Source organism: Protobothrops mucrosquamatus, unplaced genomic scaffold, assembly GCF_001527695.2.
Source record: "Protobothrops mucrosquamatus isolate PMUCROS unplaced genomic scaffold, P.Mucros_1.0 scaffold993, whole genome shotgun sequence".
In the NCBI taxonomy this organism is placed as follows: domain Eukaryota; kingdom Metazoa; phylum Chordata; class Lepidosauria; order Squamata; family Viperidae; genus Protobothrops; species Protobothrops mucrosquamatus.
The window spans coordinates 290455-312462 of NW_015387232.1; the positions used below are offsets into that span (position 1 = coordinate 290455).

General features: G+C 49.8%; 1 protein-coding gene across 1 annotated transcript in view; it reads left to right on the forward strand.

Annotated features, from left to right (window-relative positions):
* The window catches only part of PRRC2A (proline rich coiled-coil 2A), a 41124-nt gene that overhangs the window by 6061 nt on the left and 13055 nt on the right, over positions 1 to 22008 (forward strand). Inside the window, exons 4-20 of the mRNA XM_029284828.1 lie at positions 1235 to 1307; positions 2206 to 2349; positions 2472 to 2608; positions 2720 to 2799; positions 4772 to 4911; positions 5026 to 5116; positions 6337 to 6565; positions 7816 to 8245; positions 11063 to 11286; positions 12569 to 12637; positions 12728 to 12941; positions 13588 to 13798; positions 14430 to 16517; positions 18606 to 18856; positions 20996 to 21123; positions 21231 to 21363; positions 21792 to 21877. Coding sequence (XP_029140661.1) covers positions 1235 to 1307; positions 2206 to 2349; positions 2472 to 2608; positions 2720 to 2799; positions 4772 to 4911; positions 5026 to 5116; positions 6337 to 6565; positions 7816 to 8245; positions 11063 to 11286; positions 12569 to 12637; positions 12728 to 12941; positions 13588 to 13798; positions 14430 to 16517; positions 18606 to 18856; positions 20996 to 21123; positions 21231 to 21363; positions 21792 to 21877 — 4728 coding nt within the window. The remainder of the gene's footprint in view (positions 1 to 1234; positions 1308 to 2205; positions 2350 to 2471; positions 2609 to 2719; positions 2800 to 4771; positions 4912 to 5025; positions 5117 to 6336; positions 6566 to 7815; positions 8246 to 11062; positions 11287 to 12568; positions 12638 to 12727; positions 12942 to 13587; positions 13799 to 14429; positions 16518 to 18605; positions 18857 to 20995; positions 21124 to 21230; positions 21364 to 21791; positions 21878 to 22008) is intronic.

Consider the following 22008-nt stretch of genomic DNA (forward strand, 5'->3'; position numbering starts at 1 on the left):
TAAAACAGTTGCTTTTACTGTCCTTTTACATTATTTACCTTATAAGTGTTAATAATATTAATAAAAAAAGTTCTGAGCTACCCTTATTTTGCTTCAAGTTCTTTATTTGAAATTTAAGTTTTTTTCCTGAAATTTCCCTCTTAAAATGAAGGTGCGTGTTATACGCCTGTGCGTGTTATACGCCGATAAATACGGTAATCAAAATCAATACTTTGGCTTGGACCTGGAAGCCTGTTGGCAACCGGTAGAGAGAACTGCGGCCCCACTTGGTGTGCATGTAGCAAGTGTTACCTGCCAAAAGATGAGCTGCACCATTTAGTCCCCAGCTGCAGCTGCTGAGTACGCTTCAGAGGCAGCCCCACCACGTAGAACACGTTGCAGTAATTTATACAGGAGGGGGGCGGTGATGTGGACAAACCATAGCAACCTGATTCCTCATGTGTAGTATTGGAGCAACAACGAGCCGGTTTGCACCTCATAACGATCAAAAAACATTTTAGTGCCTGGTTATACATAAATGCTTGCCTATGATTTGCTAAACCAAAGCTTCCGATCTGTGTGGGGCCCAAAGGATGAACAGAGTGGCTCATGAGCCTGAATCTTTTGTTAAAGTGAACATAGTTTAGTGTTGTGTCTAAACAACATTCATTCCTATGAGTTTCTCAGTAGCCATTGCAAGATGCAAGAATGCTTGAGTAATAACTCCTGGACGATTCTAACCTTCACCCTTCTGCTTTCTAGAACTTTTTTTAGCACATCAATTTTACATTTAACCATGATGTTAGAAAATGTATTGTCTTGAAGGAACTAGTGTGATCTACTAGATCAGCCTTTCCCAACCAACTCTCGAAATCCCATGCTGGCTCCTGTATGTCCATCATTAAACTGACATTTTATGGAAAGATGATCTAGTTCAGGCGTTGAGATGTTTGCAACCGGGCCGCGGAAACGGGCGAGCACGTGCACGCGTGCTCCATTTGCACGAGCAGCAAGCATGCATGCACGCTGCTAGCACAAATGGAGCTGCGTGTGTACACGTGCTTGCTGACAGCTCGCTTGGAACCAATCCCTCTTCCCCCCCCCCCCACCAGTTCGCAAAGCCAGAAAGGTTTTGGCAACTCTGATCTAGATGCTGGGATTCACGTTTAGCTACACTGTTAAGACCCCTGGATAATTGGAAGCCATCAAGATTTTGTTTTTAGTTTGTGTTTCTCACCCTGTCCCCTTCTTTCAGACTCCCCCTACGGTAGCAAGCGGGGTAAAGTCCTGGGCGCAGGCCAGCGTTACCCATGGAGCACAAGGCGATGGTAAGTCATGCTCCGACTCATACAAGTAAAGCAGGGCTTTTCAACCAGTGGTACGTGTACTACCTGTGGTACATTGGCACCTGGCAGGTGGTACGCGACCATCCTAGAAAAGTGGTAGCGGGGGAGGGGACTGAGCTGAACGGGTGGCAGCATCGCACAAGCCTGAGCGAGAGACGGCTGAAGCTGCAGGGCTGTAAGGGCTCAGCGGAAGCGCCAGGATCAGCTCCAGGCTCCAGCTGGAGCTCGGCGCTGATCCTGGTGCTTCTGCTGAGCCCAGAAGAAGCACCAATCAGCTGGAAAGCAGCACTGATCCTGGCGCTTCTGCTGAGCCCAGAAGAAGCACCAATCAGCTGGAATGTTTTCAGCATCTCCAGGGTCTTGTGATTTACATTCGGATGCTTGGCAACTGATTCATATTTATGACGGTCGCAGTGTCCCAGGGTCATGTGAAGTGACCAAAACCTGCTGCAACCACCCAGCAGACGGGGGGGAATAAAAACCAAACACCCCCCCACCCCATCCCCGCTGCCAATCCTCAACAGAAATGCTCACAATGAAAACCTTGGACAGGAGGAAGAGCGCAGGCAGGCAGGTGTCTTGCTCGGCTGTGGCTTGGGGGGGGGCACTTTTTTCAGTGCCATTGTAACTTCAAACAGTCACTAAGCGAACTGTTGTTAAGTCGAGGACTACCTGTACTTTATCACTTTTTTTTTTTTTTGGGTCATCACGTTTTTCACACCTTGCTGGTGGTACTCGGATGTTGCCGTATCCTAAAAGTGGCACAATGGGTGAAAAGGTTGAAAAGCCCTGAAGTAAAGCACCCCCATTTTTGGGGGGGATGGAGCTATTTTGCCAAGAGTGTCTCTAACCATCTTTTTCTTTTCCCCTGGTGTCAAAGGTGGAAAGGGATCAAGCCTACTGTCGCGATTCTCTCGCGAGGAATTTCCGACCCTGCAGGCGGCTGGCGACCAGGACAAACCTGGCAAAGAAAAGGACACTACCGATGCGTCGTATGGGCCCGGACCAAACCTCCGCCCCCAGAGTAAGTGACAGCGGCTTCTGAGGTCTGAGGCAAAGAGGCATCTATTTCTGGGGTAAACCATTGAAAAGGGCTCTTTCCCCATTCTTCCCATTTATTTCCCTCCTCTGGTAAATCTCTTGCAGATGCAACCAGCTGGCGGGATGGAGGTGGGCGGGGCACCGATGGGGAGCTGGTGCCTGAGGATGGACGGGCTGGTGTCAGCTTGCAGCCCACCATCCCGCCTCAATTCCCTCCCTATCGGGGGATGATGCCGCCATTTGTAAGTATATTGTGGAAGATGAGCCTTTTTGCTTCGTTAGAAAGCTTTTTTTGGGGGGGGGGGGGTTTGAGGAATTTTCCAGTAATGAATTCCTTCTCTACCCAATTGCAGATGTATCCCCCATATCTCCCGTTCCCGCCTCCGTATGGGCCACAGGGACCTTACCGCTACCCCACAGCAGAGGCACAGAGGTAAATCAGAGATTTGGGGGGGGGGGGTTTATGTGTAAAGGGAATTGAAATGTGGCTTGAGGAGGACACCTGCTCTCTAGCAGAAGCAAAAGTGAAATGCTTGAAATCTTCCTGGTATAATATTATGGTCTAATAAAGGGACTCTGAAACTGTTCAGACCATTTGATCAACGCACTTAATTTTAAATTTCCAGAATAGTTAAGGCAGATGAAGATATTATGATAAAGTTTGTATCGTTTAAACCAGGGGTAGTCAACCTTGGCTCTTTTATGACTCGTGGACTTCAATTCCCAGAATTCCTGAGCCAGCCAGTTGAAGTCCACGAGTCATAAAAGAGCCAAGGTTGACTACCCCTGGTTTAAACAGAAGAAAGCTAGATTCGGTTGTTAATAGAGAAGTGAAAGGGATGTGCAGCTATTGAGAGCCACAATGAAAAAGGGGTGTTTCAGAGGGGGCCCAAGACCACTTGTTCAATCTGGGGGTGCTTTGTTAAATGAGCTGCCCCCTTTTGTGGGCTCCTGTGGCAGCCACATAGTCCTAGGAAAATACATGATTGAGTTAAGGAAACACACTTCTCTAATTGCTTACTTTGCTCCCAGTATTCAGATAAAAGAATTACACAGCTGATTAACCAACACTTAAATGGGTATCGCAGGTAAATTCTAAATTGGTAGAATTCACAGTTCTATTCACAGTCTGGCTTGAAACGTGAGCTACAATAGGGTGTAGTGGCTCAGGCACTAGCGATAAATTTCTCAAACATCTTCATCAATGATTTGGATGAGGGGATAGATGGGGAACTCATCAAATTTGCAGACGACACCAAGCTGGCAGGAATAGCCAACACTCCAGAAGACAGGCTTAAGATACAGAAGGATCTGGACAGACTTGAACTCTGGGCGCTATCTAACAAAATGAAATTCAATGGTGAAAAAAGCAAGGTTCTACATTTAGGCAAGAAAAACCAAATGCTCAGGTATAGTATAGGGGGTACCTTGCTCATTAGTAGTAACTGTGAGAGGGACCTCGGAGTCCTAGTGGACAATCACTTAAATATGAGCCAGCCGTGTGCTGCAGCTGGCAAAAAGGCCAACACAGTGCTAGGCTGCATTAACAGAGGGATAGAATCACGTGAAGTGTTAATACCACTTTACAATGCCTTGGTAAGGCCACACTTAGAATATTGCATCCAGTTTTGGTCACCACGATGTAAAAAAAGATGTTGAGAGTCTAGAAAGAGTACAGAGAAGAGCAACAAAGATGATTAGGGGACTGGAGGCTAAAGCATATAAGGAATGGTTGCTGGAATTGGGTATGTCTAGTTCAGGGGTAGGCAATGAAGTCCATGAGCCATAAAAGAGCCGAGGTTGCCTACCCCTGGTCTAGTTTAATGAAGAGAAGGACGAGGGGGGACATGATAGCAGTGTTCCAATACCTCAGGGGCTGCCACAAAGAAGAGGGAGTCAAGCTATTTTCCAAAGGGCCTGAAGGCAGGACAAGAAGCAACGGATGGAAACTAACCAAGGAGAGAAGCAACCTAGAACTAAGGAGAAACTTCCTGACAGTTAGAACAATTAACCAGTGGAACAACCTGCCTCCAGAAGCGGTGAATGCTCCAACACTGGAAGTTTTTAAGAAGAGACTGGACAGCCATTTGTCCGAAATGGTGTAGGGTTTCCTGCCTGGGCAGGGGGTTGGACTAGATGACCTCCAAGGTCCCTTCCAACTTTTATTATTATTATTATTATTATTATTATTATTATTATTATTATTATTATTATTATTATTATTATTATTATTATTATTAAATAAGGTTGCCTCTCCAGTACGTGGGCGGGAGAACATCTGAACTCAGATACTTTTGGATAACCATTGACGCTTTGACTTTTCTCCTGGGTTTCAAATGTCTTTTGCCTAGCAGAAAGCAGTAGCGGCGCTTAAATTCTCTTGCTTAAATTTCTTTCCTTCTCAGGTTCCAGCGGCTCCCAGGGCCTCGCCCCGCACAACCTCCGTCGCGCACCGCGGAACCTGTAAACCGCCCCCCCGTCCTCAAGCAGGACGACCTGAAAGAATTTGACGAGCTGGACCAGGAAAACGACGAGGGCTGGGCAGGTAAACTGGAGGGAAGGATCGCATCATGGTTGCTGGATTAGGCACTTTGTTTCCAACCCTCCAGGGGCGCTTGGCATTTCGGTCTCATTGTCTCTCCCCCTCCTCTCTCACCAGGAGCCCATGAAGAAGTGGACTACACTGAGAAGCTAAAATTCAGTGATGAAGAAGACGGGAAAGAGTCTGATGAAGAAACTACTGAAAGCCGGTAAGAATTGGGCAGTGCGGTAACTGACGGCATGGGTTTTCCCATGAACTGGTTCCCTGGGCTATCAGTTCTGTAGGAAAGAAGGGTTTTTTTAAGAAGTACCTCTACTCATATTTGACACTCTGGAGATGCAGCCCTCGGCCATGTGAGATCCAAGGAAAATCATTCCCAGGTGGCTGCATCTCAAGAGTACTTGAGTCAAAGCTCTTCTTGTAGCTGGTTGACCAAGCTGCAAAGAGAATAGCAGAATAACAAGAGTGGGGAAGGGACCTTGGAGGTCTTCTAGTCCAACCCCCTGCTCACGCAGGAAACCAGGGGTAGGCAACCTTGGCTCTTTTTATGACTCGTGGAGTTCAACTCCCAGACTTCCTGAGCCAGCCGTGCTGAGGAGAAGGCAGAGGTTTCCAAGCTGAGCCATGCTGGCTCAGGAATCCTGGGAGTTGAAGTCCACGAGTCATAAAAGGGCTAAGGTTGCCTACCCCTTCCCTATACAATTTCAAACAAGTGGTTGTCCAATCTGTTTAAAAACCTCCAATGATGGAACACCCACAACGTCTGAAGGCAAGCCGTTCCACTGATGAATTATCCTCACTGTCGGACAATTTCTCCCTGTACAGTAGTCCTCAACTTAGGACCACAATTGAGCCCAACATTTATGTTGCTACATGAGAAATTTGTTGAGTGTTGCCCCAGTTTACAACTTTTCTTGCCACGTTTGTTAAGCGAATGACTGCAGCTGCTAAATTAGTAAACACAGTTGTTAAGTGAATCCGGTCACAAAAAGACCCCAGGACACTGCAACCGTCATAAATATGAGTCGGTGGTCCAGCGTTTGAATTTTGGATCACGTGACCCTGGGGATGCTGCAGCCAGTCATAAGTGTGAAAAATTGGTCATAAGTCACTTTTTTCCAGTGCCGTCGTAACTTCAAACGGTCACTAAGTGGAATGTTGTAAATCGAGGACTACCTGTATCTAGATTGCTTCTCTCCTTGATTAGTTTCCCTCCAGTGCTTCTTGTCCTGCCTTCAGGGGCTTTGCAGAATAGGTCGACAATCCCCCCCCCCTTCTTTGTGGCAGCCCCGGATATGAACACTGCCGTCCCGTGCACCCCCCCCCCGGTCTCCCCTTGCTCCTCCTTTTCATTAAACTGGGCATGCCAGGTGTGCACACCATCTCCAAAGCTCTGTTGTACTGTTCCCTCTGTCTCTCTCTTTGTAGCAATGATGAAACTTCTGGTCCTGAAACCCAGTCCTCGGGCGCCGAGACAAAGAAAGCTGGAACTCCAAAAGAGGATCAATCTCTTGTGAAAACAGCCTGGACTGAAAACGCCCGTCCTGCGGAGGGCGCCAAAGACGTGCCGCCACCTTCCCCTGCCGTCCGTCCACCGCCGCCTCCGCCCCCTCCACCCCCAAACAGGGGCAACTGGGGGCAGCCCAACGATTTCCCGGTGAGTCGGTGGAGGGTTGGCACATTGTCTCTCCAGGGATTGAGAACCTAGACCGGATCGTGCTTCTGTCTTAAACCGAAGGGAAAGGAATCTCCACATCACAGGCGTCAAACTCACCATGTCACGCGACGTGTCGCGACGTGTGGCGGCTCTTTTTGCATTGCCGGCAATGGGGTGGGCGCGGCTTCGGTAGGATGAAACCGGCCCGCGGGCCGGCAGTTTGACACCCCCTGCTCTACATAGTCCTTGACTTACAACTGTAATTGAGCCTAGAATAATGCTATAAGTCGTGCCGTTATTAGGTGGGTTATCACAGGATCACACCCAATTTTACAATTATTTTATCATTAAGTGAACACAATTGTAAAGCAAACCTATTGTCCACAATGGCCCTTTTTTTTTTTTTTTTTGCTGAAAACCGGACGTAAGCCCCAGTTTTCGGCAAACCCCGTAAATTGCAGCCTGATGGCTGCAGGATGACCGCAGTATCTGTGGACCGGTGATGGCGAACCTTTTAGAGACCGAGTGCCCAAAAACTGGCCCCCGCCCCGCTCCACCCCCTGCCCCGCCCCCGCTCCGCCCACAGGACCACTCACCGCCTCCAGGGCCCGCCGCAAATCGCCTAGGCAGCCCAGGAGCGCTATGGCGGTCACACCCTCTGCCCGCGCCCTGCAGCATCAACTGAGCACGATGGGAGTGTGAGGGCAGAGTCCGGCTGCCATGTCCTTGGCTGTGCTGCTCCGTGTGGGCCACACTCGGGGGCGACTCTCCTTCAGGGGGGCTTCTGGAGAGGAGGGGGGTCGTGGGGGGAGGCAAGGCTGGGGCAACGGCACGTGTGCCCACAGAGAGGGCTCCGAGTGCCGCCTCTGGCACCTGTACCATAGGTTCGCCACCCCTACTGTGGACTGTTTTCTGAGCACCCAAAATGGAATCATGTGACCAGAAGGGGGGGCAGCCATCAGAAATTCGAATCCCGAGTTTTTGGGGATGCATCGTAACTTCAGTCACTAAGCAACCAAGTCATACCTGTAGTTGGTTGCTGCTTTATTGTGCAACGAGGCAAGGGCTGCTTTTCCATAAGCGGAAGCATGAGGGGCTTACGGGACTTGCACGTGAAACCTCTGACCTTGGAATTTCCACTGCGGTGCTTAAGCAGGAATGACCCCTTCTCTCTTCCCCCCCTCCTCCCCAAATAAACGCAGTTTAATTGAGGGAGCAGCTTTGAGTCTAAGGCCGTTTCTTCCCTCCAGGACCGCTCAGTGCGGCCGCTTCCTCCTGAGGATGAGGATGAAGCTTGGCGCCAGCGCCGAAAGCAGTCCTCGACGGAGATCTCTGCTGCGGTGGAGCGTGCCCGGCGTCGGCGGGAGGAGGAGGAACGGCGCATGCAAGAGGAACGGCGAGCGGCCTGTGCCGAGAAGCTCAAGCGCCTGGACGAGAAGTTTGGCACTCCCGACAAGCGTCTGAAGCCGGAGCCTCCCAAAGAACCTCCTACTCCTACTCCTCCTACTCCTCCTCTGCCCCCCACCCCGGTGCCCCCCAGTCCACTGGCTGCCCCAGGCTCCCCGGAAGAAAAAAAAGAGGAGCTGGTTCTGGCTAGCAAACCTCACAACGCTGCTGCCGGTTTCAGCGGCGGGGGCGGCAACGGCAGCAATGGGATCAACTTGGACTCGGCTGCTCTTGGTAACCTTTTTCTTCCTGTTAGTGTTAGAAAAGCATATCTGAGAGGCCAGGCCAGGGGTAGGCAACCTGGGCTCTTTTATGACTGGTGGACTTCAACTCCCAGAATTCCTGAGCCAGCATGGCTCAGCTTAGAAACCTCTCCCTTTCCCCTCAGCACGGCTGGCTCAGGAATTCTGGGAGTTGAAGTCCACCAGTCATGAAAAAGCCGAGGTTGCCTGTCCCTGGGCTAGGCAAAGGGCCAGTGAAATTGCCCTCACGATGTATACAGTGTGCAAAATGGGGGGGGAAGTGATAACCGAGGGTTTTGGAATTTCTACCCCGTCTTTCTCTTATCACGGTTCACAATATTTATTGCTTGTATATTTTTACATAATAATCTTTGTTATTATTGGGTGTTTTTTTTTTCTGTTAACCACTTTATTGATAATATAGTTTATAGCAGTGATGGCGAACCTTTTAGAGACCAAGTGCCCAAAAACTGCCTGACCCGCCCCGGCTCTGCCCCACCCTCACCCGCCCGCAGGGCCACCCACTGCCTCCACAGCCCACCGCAGGAGAGATCGCCCAGGCGGCCCAGCAGCGCCATGATGGCCACGCCCGCGCCCCGCAGCATCTGCAGGTGACGGGGCGTGAGGGTGGAGTCTTGTCCCTGCTGCCCGGCTGCCATGTTCTTGGCTGTGCTGCTCTACGCGGGCTGCGCCCGGGAACAACTCTCCTCTAGGGGGGCTGCTGGTGAGGAGGGGGCCACGGGGGGAGGCGGGGCTGGAGCGACGGCCCGTGTGCCCACAGAGAGGGCTCTAAGTGCCGTCTCTGGCACGCATGCCATAGGTTCGCCACCACTGGACTTTATAGGCTATAACAGTTTGTAAGTAGATTTAGTAGTTTAACAGTTTATAAGTATTTTTGGCCTGTTTGGCAAGGGGTGGGAAAACCAACATTGCTGTATTATACTAATAAGCATTCAACTAGGGAGGATGTTATGTGTAATATGTGTTAGGGTTTTTTTTAAAGACACTTTTGTTAATGTCTTTTTGGTTGTGGGTTTTTTTTCCATTTTTTAAAATATTTTGGTATTTTAATCTTTGGGGAGGGAAGTGTTCTTTTTTTTTTCAAATTGGAAACAAGGATCATATTCCAGCAGTCCTGGTTTGAATCGGTAGAAATAAAATTTGGAATATTTGGGTTGATATACATGTCAGATTAAGTAAAATCCAGGTAGAGTGAGTAGAGCGAGGCAGGGGGCATGTCCCCTGCGCTCTTCTCTTTTCCCCTCAGCAGCTCTCCTGATGATTTAGCCACTGATCAATTCTCCTTCCTCCTCCTTCCAGTGTTTTCCTTCGCCCCCTTAGTTGCCACCAATATCGCAGGATCTCATTGCCTCCCTGACCCCCTTCTTCCCAGCAGCTCCCATCCCCTCCCTCTTGCACAGGAGAGTATTGGCTACAAGCATTTTCCAGAGCAGCCATCCACAAAGTGTGTTAGACTACATTTTTTTAGTGTGTTAGACTACATTCTCCATCATTCCCAGCTAGTAAGACTATGCTTTTGGTTTTTAAATGCACATAGAGGTTGGCTAAGGCTACTGTAGAAGAAACCCTCAGAATCTTTTGCAATGCAAAATGCTGGTTAGTCAAGGACATGACAAAAGGCAGCATCAATCAATCTTTTAGTTTTTTTGCTCAGAAGTGGAGAAAAGAAATAGGAAAGGTCTCTCAGATTAGTCGATGCATAGCTGGTTTGAGGAGCAAGGTCTGCTTTTTCTTCCTAATACTCTCATTGTCTGCATATGAATTCTGTCCAAATTTTAAAAAAGACCTCTCCAAAATCCAACGTATGACCTATTTCTGGCCACGCCATTGCAGTCTGAGGGAACAGGATTATCTTTTACTTAATTTGGACAACCTCGCAAGCCATCCTGCATCACGAGGTTTTGAACTAAAAAAGTAACATCAAATGGCCAATTTGCAAAGATTTAAATGAATAACAACGCAGGAGAGCCTCATCTTAATACCAATACAGGAAAAATTCTTTTTTTGTTGTTTTTTTAACAAGTGAGAAAGTTATGTTGAAAAGATCCTTCCTGGTAGATTTTGAGGCGTCAAAGCCTATGTATAGAGAGAAAACTATGTTCAGGAAGATAAACTTTAAGCACCTTAGGGATCAGTGGCATTGATTGGAAACGTGGAAGAGGCCATCATCTTGCAGTGGATAGACTATGGCTAAGATGATGATGATGATGATGATGATGATGATGATGATGATGATGATGATGATGATAAATCAGTGATGATGAACCTTTTGAGCTCAGCAGTCAAAAACTCAGAAAATGTTTAATTGAGTCTGCTGATGTGTTTCTCTCTCTCTCTCTCTCTCTCTCTCACACACACACACACACGCACACACACACACTATAAAAGCAACAATTCATAACAGAATAGCAACTTGAATTAAATTATTTAAATTTATTAAATACATTCTTCCATAGTTATAAATATTTTTCAAAATGCCTGTCTTAAGGCATCACGAGGCCTGGAAGCTGGAGAATGCTTATTGAGTGACCTTGTAATTCCAAAAGAAGCAGGAAAGCATATTCCATTCACGGGTACTTTTTTTGGGGGGGGGAGGCTCCAGAGGCCATTCAAGAGCAGGGCCCTCTTGCATGACTTCCAGAGAATCCAGAGGCACGGGGTTATGTCACCAAAAATGACACGGCGTGTCATCTATGACGTGCGTCATAGATGCACCCATCACCAGTTACTGGTCGATGTGTGGGACTCGGCGACCCTTTTCCTGTCTTTCCATCTTGTTCCACCACAGCTGAACCCCCTGTGACTCCGCCCCCTCCTCCCAAGGAAGTTCCAGAAGTGAGGGAAGAGCCGCCAGCCTTACCTGGACCCGTCCTTCCAGCAGCGCCCATCTCTGCCAAGGTGGAGCCCAAGGGAGAGACGGTTCTCCCAGCTCGCCAGCCAATTCCGGCGCAGACCCTTGGCTACTCAAAATATCAGAAGTCCTTACCGCCTCGATTCCAGCGGCAACAGCAGGTAGAGTGTGAGAAGTCTTGAGAAGAAACAGCCAGTAGAACTGGTTAGGTTGAGCGCTGATTAAGGATTTAGTACCTGCTGATGTCCTCGCAGCTACCGAAACAAACATATCCAGCAGTTGCTTGTCCAAGTGGGAGCTCTATCACAGGGTTTTTCAACCTTTTCACCCATTGTACCACTTTTAGGATATGGCAACATCCGAGTACCACCAGTCGCCTAGCAAGGGGTCAAAAACTTGATGACCCAAAAAAAAACCCAGAAAAAAGTGATAAAGTACAGGTAGTCCTCGACTTAAAACAGTTAGTTCACTTAGTGACTGTTCGAAGTTACAATGGCACTGAAAAAAGGGCCCCCCAAGCCACAGCCGAGCAAGACACCTGCCTGCCCACCTGGCGGCGCTCTTCCTCCTGTCCGAGGTTTCCATTGTTGTGAGCATTTCTGTTGAGGATTGGCAGCGGGGGTGGGGTGGGGGGGTGTTTGGTCTTTATTCCCCCCCGTCTGCTGGGTGGTTGCAGCAGGTTTTGGTCACTTCACATGACCCTGGGACACTGTGACCGTCATAAATATGAATCAGTTGCCAAGCATCTGAATGTAAATCACAAGACCCTGGAGATGCTGCAACATTCCAGCTGATTCTGGCGCTTCTTCTGGGCTCAGCAGAAGCGCCAGGATCAGCGTCGAGCTCCAGCTGGAGCCTGGCGCTGATCCTGGCGCTTCTGCTGAACCCTGACAGCCCCGAAGAACTGCTGATCAGCTGGAAAGCGGCACTGATCCTGGCGCTTCCGCTGAGCCCTGACAGCCCTGCAGCTCCAGCCATCTCTCGCTCAGGCTTGTGCGATGCTGCCACCGGTTCAGCTCATTCCCCTCTCCCGCTACTTTTCTAGGATGGTCGCATACCACCTGCCAGGTGCCAATGTACCACAGGTGGTACCCATACCATTGGTTGAAAAGCCCTGATCTATCAGACCTGTCCCAACTTAGGCATTTAGTCATCTTGGTGATATCCAATAAGGTTCAAACTAGGTGTTTTGGTAACAATTCCACATTTTGCCCCCTCTTTCGTGGGCCTTCGCATTCCTTTCCCAGGCTGGCATCCTTGGTGTCTCTGGTTGGCACCTCCAGTTCCTGTCATTCCCCGTTCCTATCTTTTCCCAACTCTCCCCACAGTTTATAGTAGACTGCCATCAAAGTGAAGGGAAGTGGTTTGAGGGCAGATCTGACAGGCTCTGGTTAGGAGCAGTTGAGGGCTGTGTAGTAAAAGATGCTTTCATTACCCTCCCAGGAGCAGTTGCTGAAACAGCAGCAGCAGTGGCAGCAGCAACAGCAGCAGCAGCAACAACAACAAAGCCAGGTCCAGTCTCCGTTGTCTTCCTCTACCCAGCAGCAGGCATCAGGTGTTCCTCTGGCCCCTATGGGCCCCTCGGGCAATGTTCATCCTCAGGCGGGGCCACCTGGACAGCAGCAGCCGTCGGCACCCCCTCAGGCACAGCAGGCTCCACCCAAAGGCATCTACCCAGGCTCCATTGGACGGCCTCCGCCAATGCCTCAGATAAACTTTGACCCTCGCTGGATGATGATCCCGCCTTACATGGACCCACGCATGATGCAGGGCCGTCCCCCTATGGATTTTTATCCTCCTGGTGTACACCCCTCTGGTACGTACCGGTACAACAAATAAATGTTGATTTGTGGGTAAACTAAATCCGATGGAAGATAGCAATAGCAATAGCACTTAGCCTTATATACCGCTTCACAGTGCTTTACAGCCCTCTTTAAGCGGTTTACAGAGTCAGCATATCGCCCCCCTCAACAACCTGGGTCCTCATTTTACCCACCACGGAAGGATGGAAGCCTGAGTCAACCTTGAGCCGGTGAGAATCGAACTGCCAAACTGCAGGCAGCCGGCAGTCAGCAGAAGTAGCCTGCAGTACTGCATTCTAACTACTGCGCCACATGGCTCGTGGCGCAGTGATTGGATTTAAAACGGGGTCACCAGCCCCCCAGGCTGCAGCCCACTATCGGGCCACGGAAGCAACAGGGGTACGTACACACAGCTCCACTTGCGCGTGTAGCAGGTGAGCGTGCTCACGCGGCTCCATTTGTGTGAGCTGCGGGCACAGGTGCCCGCCACTTGCGCAAAAGGAGCTGCACAAGCTCACCCACCCCCCACGTGGAATCATCCCATCTTCCCCCTGCCCACCAGTCGACAAAGCTGGAAAGGTTGGAGACCGCTGATTTAGAAGACTACACGGGGAATTAGATCTGATTTGTGTACAGCTGCTGCCCTTTCTCTCCCCTCAGGTCTTCTGCCCCGTGAGCGATCAGACAGCGGGGGCTCCAACTCAGAACAGTTTGACCGCCATCCTCCCATCCTTCGCGAGCGCGGAACGCCACCTGTTGATCCCAAGCTAGCCTGGGCTGGAGATGTCTTCACCAACGCCCCTTCTAGTGTTGACTCACGGCCTCCAGCAGGATCGCTTCGGCAACAGGATGAAGAGGAGAAAGGGTTACGGTGAGGAACCTTTAGAAGATTTTTGGGCTGCTTGGATGCAGCAATGAGGAGGAAGATAAATTAATAACCCTGCCTTGTACGGTAACTTGATTTTTTATGTTATTGGGACCACATCAGGAAGTGTGGTCCTTCTGAATGAAGGAAATTCACACTTGTATGCCTCATCCCCAAAGACATCAGTTTTTGAATCTCCGTTGCTCTTCCTTACGCCTCTTGCATGAAACTGGAGAGTTGATGAGGAGACGGAGGAAGGCAGATGGCACCGCTTGGGGCTGCCCCCCTTTTTTAAAAAAAAATTATTCCTCAAACAGAAATTACAAATTTGAACAAACAAAATAAGAAAATCAAAACGTGACAGGGACAATAGGCATGCTAGTGCACTTACACACGCCTCCTAAATATGGAGTGAGGTCCACAGAAATTAAGCTGTAATTGAAACTCTGAAAGTAAATGGCTGGGACAACTGACTCGGGCAAGACATTCCAGACTTTGACAATTCGGTGACAAAAATTGAATTTTTTACAATTGAGTTTAGAGCAGTTTCTCGTGTACTACTGAATACTATTTTTATTACAAAAATCAACCACTTATTGACTTCTGTAATAGAATATATGCTTGATGACTTTTTCAGGAGTGAGACACCACCTGTTCGCCTCCGCGATGCTGTCACCCCTCAGCCATACATGGGGAACTACCAGGGTTTCTCAGAAAATGGCAACCCTACACCATTGCATCGCTTCCCCATGGACGAGTCCCCACGGCCAGGAGGGCCTTGGCAAGCTAGCATGCCTCTGCCAGCACCGGCAGAAGTGAACAGAAATGGACGCCCAGAGCCCCAAATGCAGACACCTCGCAAAAGTGAAGACGAACCACAGTTGCTCCATCGTGACCTCCCAGAAGAGGTCAAATCAGTGGAGCCTCTGGTCATTCGTCCCGTAGTAGCTAAAAAGCCTCCCTCTGAACAGCCAAAAGAGGAGACCCCGGTCAAAGAGGAAATAATACGGCGGGTTGAAAAGCCACCGCGGCAGCAGCATGAATTCCACAAGCAGCCACGGCGTGAGTCCAAAACAGAGACACGTTGGGGTCCTCGTCCTGGCAGCAGCCGGAAAATTGAAGACATTTCTGGAGACAAGACTCCACGCCGAGCTGGGCCCATTAAGAAACCGCCACCCCCTAAGGAGATAAAAGATGAAGCTGACGATGTGCGCACTGGAGGAAAGGCCAAGGAGAGTGGAGAGGCAGTGAGTAGTAAGCCGGAACTACCTAAAGAGCCTCCAAAACCGGGCAAGGAGAACAAAGCCAAGCCAGTGGTCAATGGTGGAACAGTGATGCCACCCAAAGAACAGCAGCAGCAGCAACAACAACAACAGGGCACTCTGTCGCCAAGCCGGCGGCGGCGAGAAGGCCCTTACGAGCGTGGTGGCTATGCTGGCCGTGGCCGCGCAAGGGGGCGAGGAGAGTATTTTGCCCGAGGACGGGGCTTCCGAGGTGCTTATAGTGGCCGTGGTCGAGGCGGCCGGGGAAGAAGCCGAGAGTTCCGTAGCTACCGTGAGCCCTTCTATCGACTTGATGATGGGCCTGGTAAATCTATGGGACCTGGCTCCAATTTCCGTCCTCGCAACACCAGCGAGACGCGGAGTGAAGGATCAGAATATGAGGAGATCCCGAAACGGCGACGTCAACGGGGGTCTGAGACAGGAAGTGAGACGCATGAGAGTGCCAGCGATGTGGCCCATTCGGACAAGGAGATGACCAAAGAACCAGCCCCTAGCCAGCGTAACCGAGGCCCGCCAATGACGCCGACGGCAGCACCCCACTCCCAGCACCCCGGTTTGCCTCGATTTGCTGACAAGATGCCTCCACGCCTCTCAGATCCAGGAGCCCGTAGTGGGCGTGTCTTCACTCCTCGGGGTGTACCTTCCCGTCGTGGCCGAGGAGGTGGCCGTGCTCCTCCTGGCGGCTGGAGCCCTCCCTTTAAGCCCCAACCCAACAAGAAACCAGAAAAGCAACAAGAGGTGGCTGTGGAACCTTCAGTGAAGGAAAAAGCCCCCCCGGGACCTCCCCCGATGACCCCAGAAGATACGGGTGGTTTTCAAGCCTCCCCTAAACAATCTCCCCTGTGCCCCAACTCTGACCGTACCTTTGACCGACCACCTCGGCGACGGCGCCACGGCCGTTCTCAGCAACAGGACAAGCCACCTCGATTCCGGAGGCTGAAACAGGAACGGGAGAACGCTGCCCGCCTCAACGGTGAGCAGAGGGTGGGTCAGCCTTTCTCCCCGGCACCTTCTGTTCCCGTCCCGGAGGAATCGACAGCCCGTAGAGTGGCTGGCACAAAGTCTCCGGATTTGTCCAACCAGAACTCTGACCAGGCAAATGAGGAGTGGGAGACGGCTTCAGAGAGCAGCGATTTCACAGAGCGCCGCGGCGGTGGGGAGAAAGAGCCGGCGCCTGGCGGACCTCCCCCCACTGCCTTCCTGAAAGGGGGTTGCTCCACCGTGCCTTCCGTCGGGGGGCGCCCCTCTACCAATGAGCTCAGCTTAGCCCAGAAGAAGGAAATGTCCAAACGCAGCTTCTCCAGCCAACGGCCTGGCATGGACCGACAGAACCGGCGCTCCAACCCTGGCTCGGGGGGAGGAGGCAAAGCTGGCCGTGGAGGGAGCAACAGCGGTCGCAGCGGAGGGGATAAAAGAAGCTGGCCCTCGCCCAAGAATCGCAGGCAAGTCCTGAGGAGGGGGGATGGGTGGGAGATGAATCCTACATTAGGTGAAGCGGGTGCGAGGAGAGCCCAAAGCAAAGCATGGAATTCAAGTGGGATTTTCTGATTGGAAAGGTCCAGGTTGACTTAAACCAGCGTAGCCTCCGCCACCATAAGCTGCTGTCCTAAGCTTTTGTTGGGCTACATTTCCCATTCCAGTGGTACCTGAGTACTCATTAATTGGCTCCAGGAGGCACAGTGACGACCAAAAAACAATGAGTACCAAACAGATTTTTCCCCCCATAAAGAATAATGTAGTGCAGTGGTGGCGAACCTATGGCACGGGTGCCAGAGTCGGCACTCAGAGCCCTCTCTGTGGGCACACGCGCCGTCGCCCCAATCCTAGGCCTTCAGCTGGGTTTTATAAAACCTTTTCGCTTTAGGCCTCCACCACCATGTGCAAAAAAAAAAAAAAAGGTTCAGTCAATTTCAACTTCTCGCGGGGAAAAAAAAAGATCTTGCAAAGTTGGAGTTGATTGATTGAACTTTTTAGTGCCACTCAGTCTGCCGTTACCACCGCGGCCACGCCCACCCAATTGGCCACGCCCATCCAATGGCAATACCCAGCCAATGGGCCACACCCACCCAGCACTCGACGATGCATAAGTGGGTTTTGGGTTGCAGTTTGGGGCACTCGGTCTCTAAAAGGTTCGCCATCACTGATGTAGTGAGTCACAAGGCAGCCGACACCGACAAGTTCTAACTTGTGCGTTGAGTACCAAACAAAGCAGTATCGGGGCAAAAAAAATTGCGACAAAATGCATTGGGTACCAAATTTGATGAGTTTCAAAGCAGTTGAGTACTAAGGTACCACTGTATTTCCAGGCAGCCTGGTTGTCCTGGCCAGGAATGATGGGCGTTGCAGTCCAACCTTACCTGGCTGGTTATCGGGTTGGTGAAAGGATGATCGGTGAAAGTGATCGGTAGTGTGTCTCACACTCAGTTAAGCTGCAGTTGCAGTTTTTGTTGGCGCTGTTTTATCTTTTAAAAAAATGTTGCATCGTGTAGAAGCATTAAAAAATACTTTTAACGTGTAACAAAAGTCAGTGCAAAGAAATTAAAAATCAACAAGGTTACCACGCTTGGGAAAAGCATCTCCTCCTATTAGGAGCAAAAAATAGTGTTCAGAGACACGCTCTTTCTCTCACTATTCCACCTGTCTCCCCTAGTTCCCACAGTAAAATACAAGCGTATTCTTCGGTAGACAGCCTTGCTTGCCAGGCCTGGTTATTCCTAGTGGCTGAAATACCACAACACTAATTCATAGTCCAGTTCAAGTAGCCACGTTTGAAAGCCTCGGCTCTGTTTAGGAATGCTTTTATGGAGCGCGGTCCTCAATCCTTTTCCATAGTGATTAAGCTCCAGTATAATCTTCTTGACAAAAGCTAACTGTAACCAGAGAGCCCTCACCTCATCGGTGCCTTCAACATAAGGACCAAAATGTCTTACGCTTGAATGTCCCCCCCAAAAAATAAGCCCTTCTGAGGCTGTCCATTCCCCTTTCAAGGAATTTATCCTAAAATCCGTAGCCGTTTGCCAGTTTGTCATCCTATTTTTTTTTAATTATTTTTATTGAAAATTTTAGAAAAGTTTTACAATATATCTCCCCCCCTCCCCAGAACCCCCCCTCCCCCCTCCCTCCCCCCCCACTTCCCAGAGCCAATCCCAGGGTTAACGATACAATAACCATACTTTGTCTAACATTAATCACTATTAGATTAACAAAACTATAACATCCTTTAACTCTCTTCTAAACAAACATATTAAGCACAAATAATTATAACATCATATTAATAATAATAGGTCATCCTATTTTTGATGTTCAGAAAAATCCTTTGGCTGACAGGCTGGATCAAGAACAAGTCCCTTTCTTGAGTCAAGACCCCCAGGGAGGGAGAAATGAGCAGGGGGCTCATCCGTCATAGGCATGGGGGGGGAAAGTATTTGGCCCCAAATGGAAGGGAGGGTATTTGAGGGTGGCCTAGTGTGGACACTCCTTCCTTTTCTGCTTCGTAATGTTTCCATCGATCACCGTTCGCTCCCCTCTAGCCGAAACACAGACGATCACTCTCCGGGCCTGAGCCTTCCTCCTGCTCCTACTACCAGTACAGTGTACCGTTTGGATCGCGTCATTCACAGTGACCCAGCTGGCATCCAGCAGGCTCTAGCTGAACTGGGCAGCCGCCACACAAAACCCGCCTCCCCTGGCCCGGCTCAGCCGTCCTTCCTCGGATCCGGAAGCGGGAGTGCTTCCGGCCACCCGTTGGGGTGCTTTGAGAATAGGAGTGGCAGCAGTACAGGTAACGTGGGACTCTGTTTGTTTATTTATTTATTTATTATTTAAATTTATATACCGCCCTATCTCCCTTACGGGACTCAGGGCGGTGAACAGGCAATAATAAAAATCACAATAAATATTAAATAAAAAGCCTGCTCTAAAATACCCCATATAAAAACCCCTACCAAAACACAATCAAAACTACGCCAGGCCGGCCGCGTGGAATAGATGGGTTTTCAAGGCTCGGCGAAAGAGGCGCAGGTCCGTAGTTGTACGTAGGTCGGGGGGGTAGGTCATTCCAGAGGGCAGGAGCTGCCACAGAGAAGGCTCTCCCCCTGGGGGTCGCCAGCCGGCATTGTCTGGCCGACGGCACCCTAAGGAGGCCCTCTCTGTGGGAGCGGACTGGTCGAAGGGAGGTATTTGGTAGGAGGCGGTCTTGCAAATACCTAGGTCCATTGCCATGGAGCGCTTTAAAGGTTGTTACTAACACTTTGAAGCGCACCCGGAAGGCCACCGGCAGCCAGTGCAGCTCGCGCAGGAGAGGTGTTACATGGGAGTATCTAGAGGCCCCCCAAATCCCCCGCGTGGCCGCATTCTGAACTAGCTGGAGCCTCCAGGTGCACCTCAAGGGGAGCCCCATGTAGAGAGCGTTGCAATAGTCCAGGCGGGAAACAACAAGGGCTTGAGTGACCGTGCGTAGGGCGTCACGATCCAGAAAGGGGCGCAACTGGCGTATCAGGCGAGCCTGATGAAAAGCCCCCCTGGCCACGGCCGTCACATGATCGTCTAAAGACAGCCGAGCATCCAGGAGGACGCCCAGGTTGCGGGCCCTCTCCGCGGGAGCTAATGACTCGCCCCCGATAGCCAGAGTTTAAGCCGAAGCTCGAAAAAAAATTATTCTATAATTTGCTAAATGTCTATGGAGATTCTCAGGTGTCCCAAAGGTGCTTTTTCCAAAAGGCAACTGGATTTTCTTGGGGGTTTTTTTTTTTCCTTGAAATCATTTCGCTTCTCATCCAAGTTGAACTGAAGAAGCTTCTTGGATGAGAAGAAAAAAAAATAATCAAGAAAGTCCAGTTGCCTTTTGAAAAGCTCCTTTGGGACTATAATTTGCTAGTTGGCAAAAATACCCATTTGCCCAGGAATTGTGTTTGGAAGCTCAGGTCATGGGATGTGGGGGAGTTAAAGCATTTTTTTTTTTGTTTAATAGTGATTCCTGATTATTGTTTAATAATCCCATTGTAATCAATGAGATTACACAGTGAAAAAAAACAACTTGGGATGTTCATGGTAGCTGTTAAAATTAAATTAAGTTCAAAGGTGGCTAGTGTATTAGCTTTCACGTGGACGTTGCCAGGAAAACCATGATATTCTGGAGCTCCCATCCCTTTTCCTCTTTTGACAGTACCTTTTCTAAAAGCTCATATGATTTATTTATTTTTTTATGGCAGACCTGGTTTCCTCAAGGCGCAGTGCAAGCTTGGTTTTTCAGATTACTAATAATGGACTCTAGAATGGCTTATTAAAACCACCAAAGTGCTTCCATTCTTGGAGAAGTAAAATGTATCGGCTTTCCAGAGAGGGACAGAATTTATATAAAATTAAGACATTTCCTGACAATTAGAACAATTAATCAGTGCTCCGACACTGGAGGTTCTCAAGAAAAGATTAGACAACCATTTTCCCAGAATGATATAAGGCAGGGGTAGGCAACCTTGGCTCTTTTATGACTCGTGGACTTCAACTCCCAGAATTCCTGAGCCAGCATGGCTCAGCTTGGAAACCTCTCCCTTTCCCCTCAGCCTGGCTGGCTCAGGAATTCTGGGAGTTGAAGTCCACGCGTCATAAAAGAGCCAAGGTTGCCTACCCCTGCCCTATACCATTCCAGACAAGTGACTTCTTGTCACTTAAGTCTTTTCTTAAAAGCCTCCAGTGGCTGGCTCAGGAATTCTGGGAGTTGAAGTCCACGAGTCATAAAAGAGCCAAGGTTGCCTACCCCTGGTATAGGGTCTCCTGCTTGGGCAGGGGGTTGGACTAGAAGACCTCCAAGGTCCCTTCCAATTCTGGTATTCTGTATATAGAGTTTTATTCACCATCTTGAATGTTGTTGCCTGATTCTCTCTGGTTTGATTGGAACCACTGTCTCCTCCTCTCCGTTCAGATTCCTGCTTCCTGGACAAGAACCAGCTTCTCCGCTCCAGCGGTGCTCCTCTGAAGGAATCTGGCCCAGTAGGTGGCTTTGGTGCAAAACGCCGTGAACGGCCTCGCAAGCAAGATCTTTTGCAGCAGGTAAGCAGGTTTTTTTCCCCACCCTAGTCCAAAGCTGAGGAAAAGAGACAAGCGTTTGGCTTAAGCACTTAGGGGATAACGTTGGTACCGTTCCCCACCTCTCACAGGAGCCCCTGAGCTTTCCCAGCAGCGGGCCAGGTTTCGCAGCCTCCAAAGGCGAGACCCCGGGGGAGCCTCTCAGCAGGAGCGGGCCAGTGTCCGAAGGCCTAGCCCCACAGATCTGGAACCGTCTGAATTCCAGTAAGTTATTCGATTGGAGGAAAGAGAAAGGAAAGGAAGAGGGGAGGATTGAGGTTGAAGTGATGTCTTGGTGGGCCAGTGTACACAGGCAGCTCTAGCAGTGATGGGCCATCCTTTGGATCAGAACAAACCTGATCGTGCCAGTTAGAGGTGTGTCTTTATAGGTGTTTGTTTGTTTTTTAAAGTCTATTTTGTCAGCTGTTCTTTGAGCATTCTGGACAGGTGTTTGGCAAGGAACAGGCAGGGAGTCTCTATGGCCCTTGGGCATCAGATGTATGGCAACGTTCGTGTGGGTTGAAAATAAATAAACACTTCTTACGAACTGGAACAAGTCTTAAATTTGGATAAGGTGAGCCTCCTTGGAGGCTTCTTAAAAGTTTGTAGAGAAGCTCCACACACACAATTGCCCTTGTACTTCGTTCAATCAGACACTTCCCGGAAAAGCTACCGTCCTGCCTCTGTAGAACCATGGATTGAGCCACTGAACGCCTTTGAAGAGGTTGCAAGTACAGAGGTGAGAGCTGGTCTATCTCTGCTGAAGGGGTGGGGAGGCATGTGCGTGAGAGAGCAGAACCGATGTTAGATAGATAGATAGATAGATAGATAGATAGATAGATAGATAGATAGATAGATAGATAGATAGAT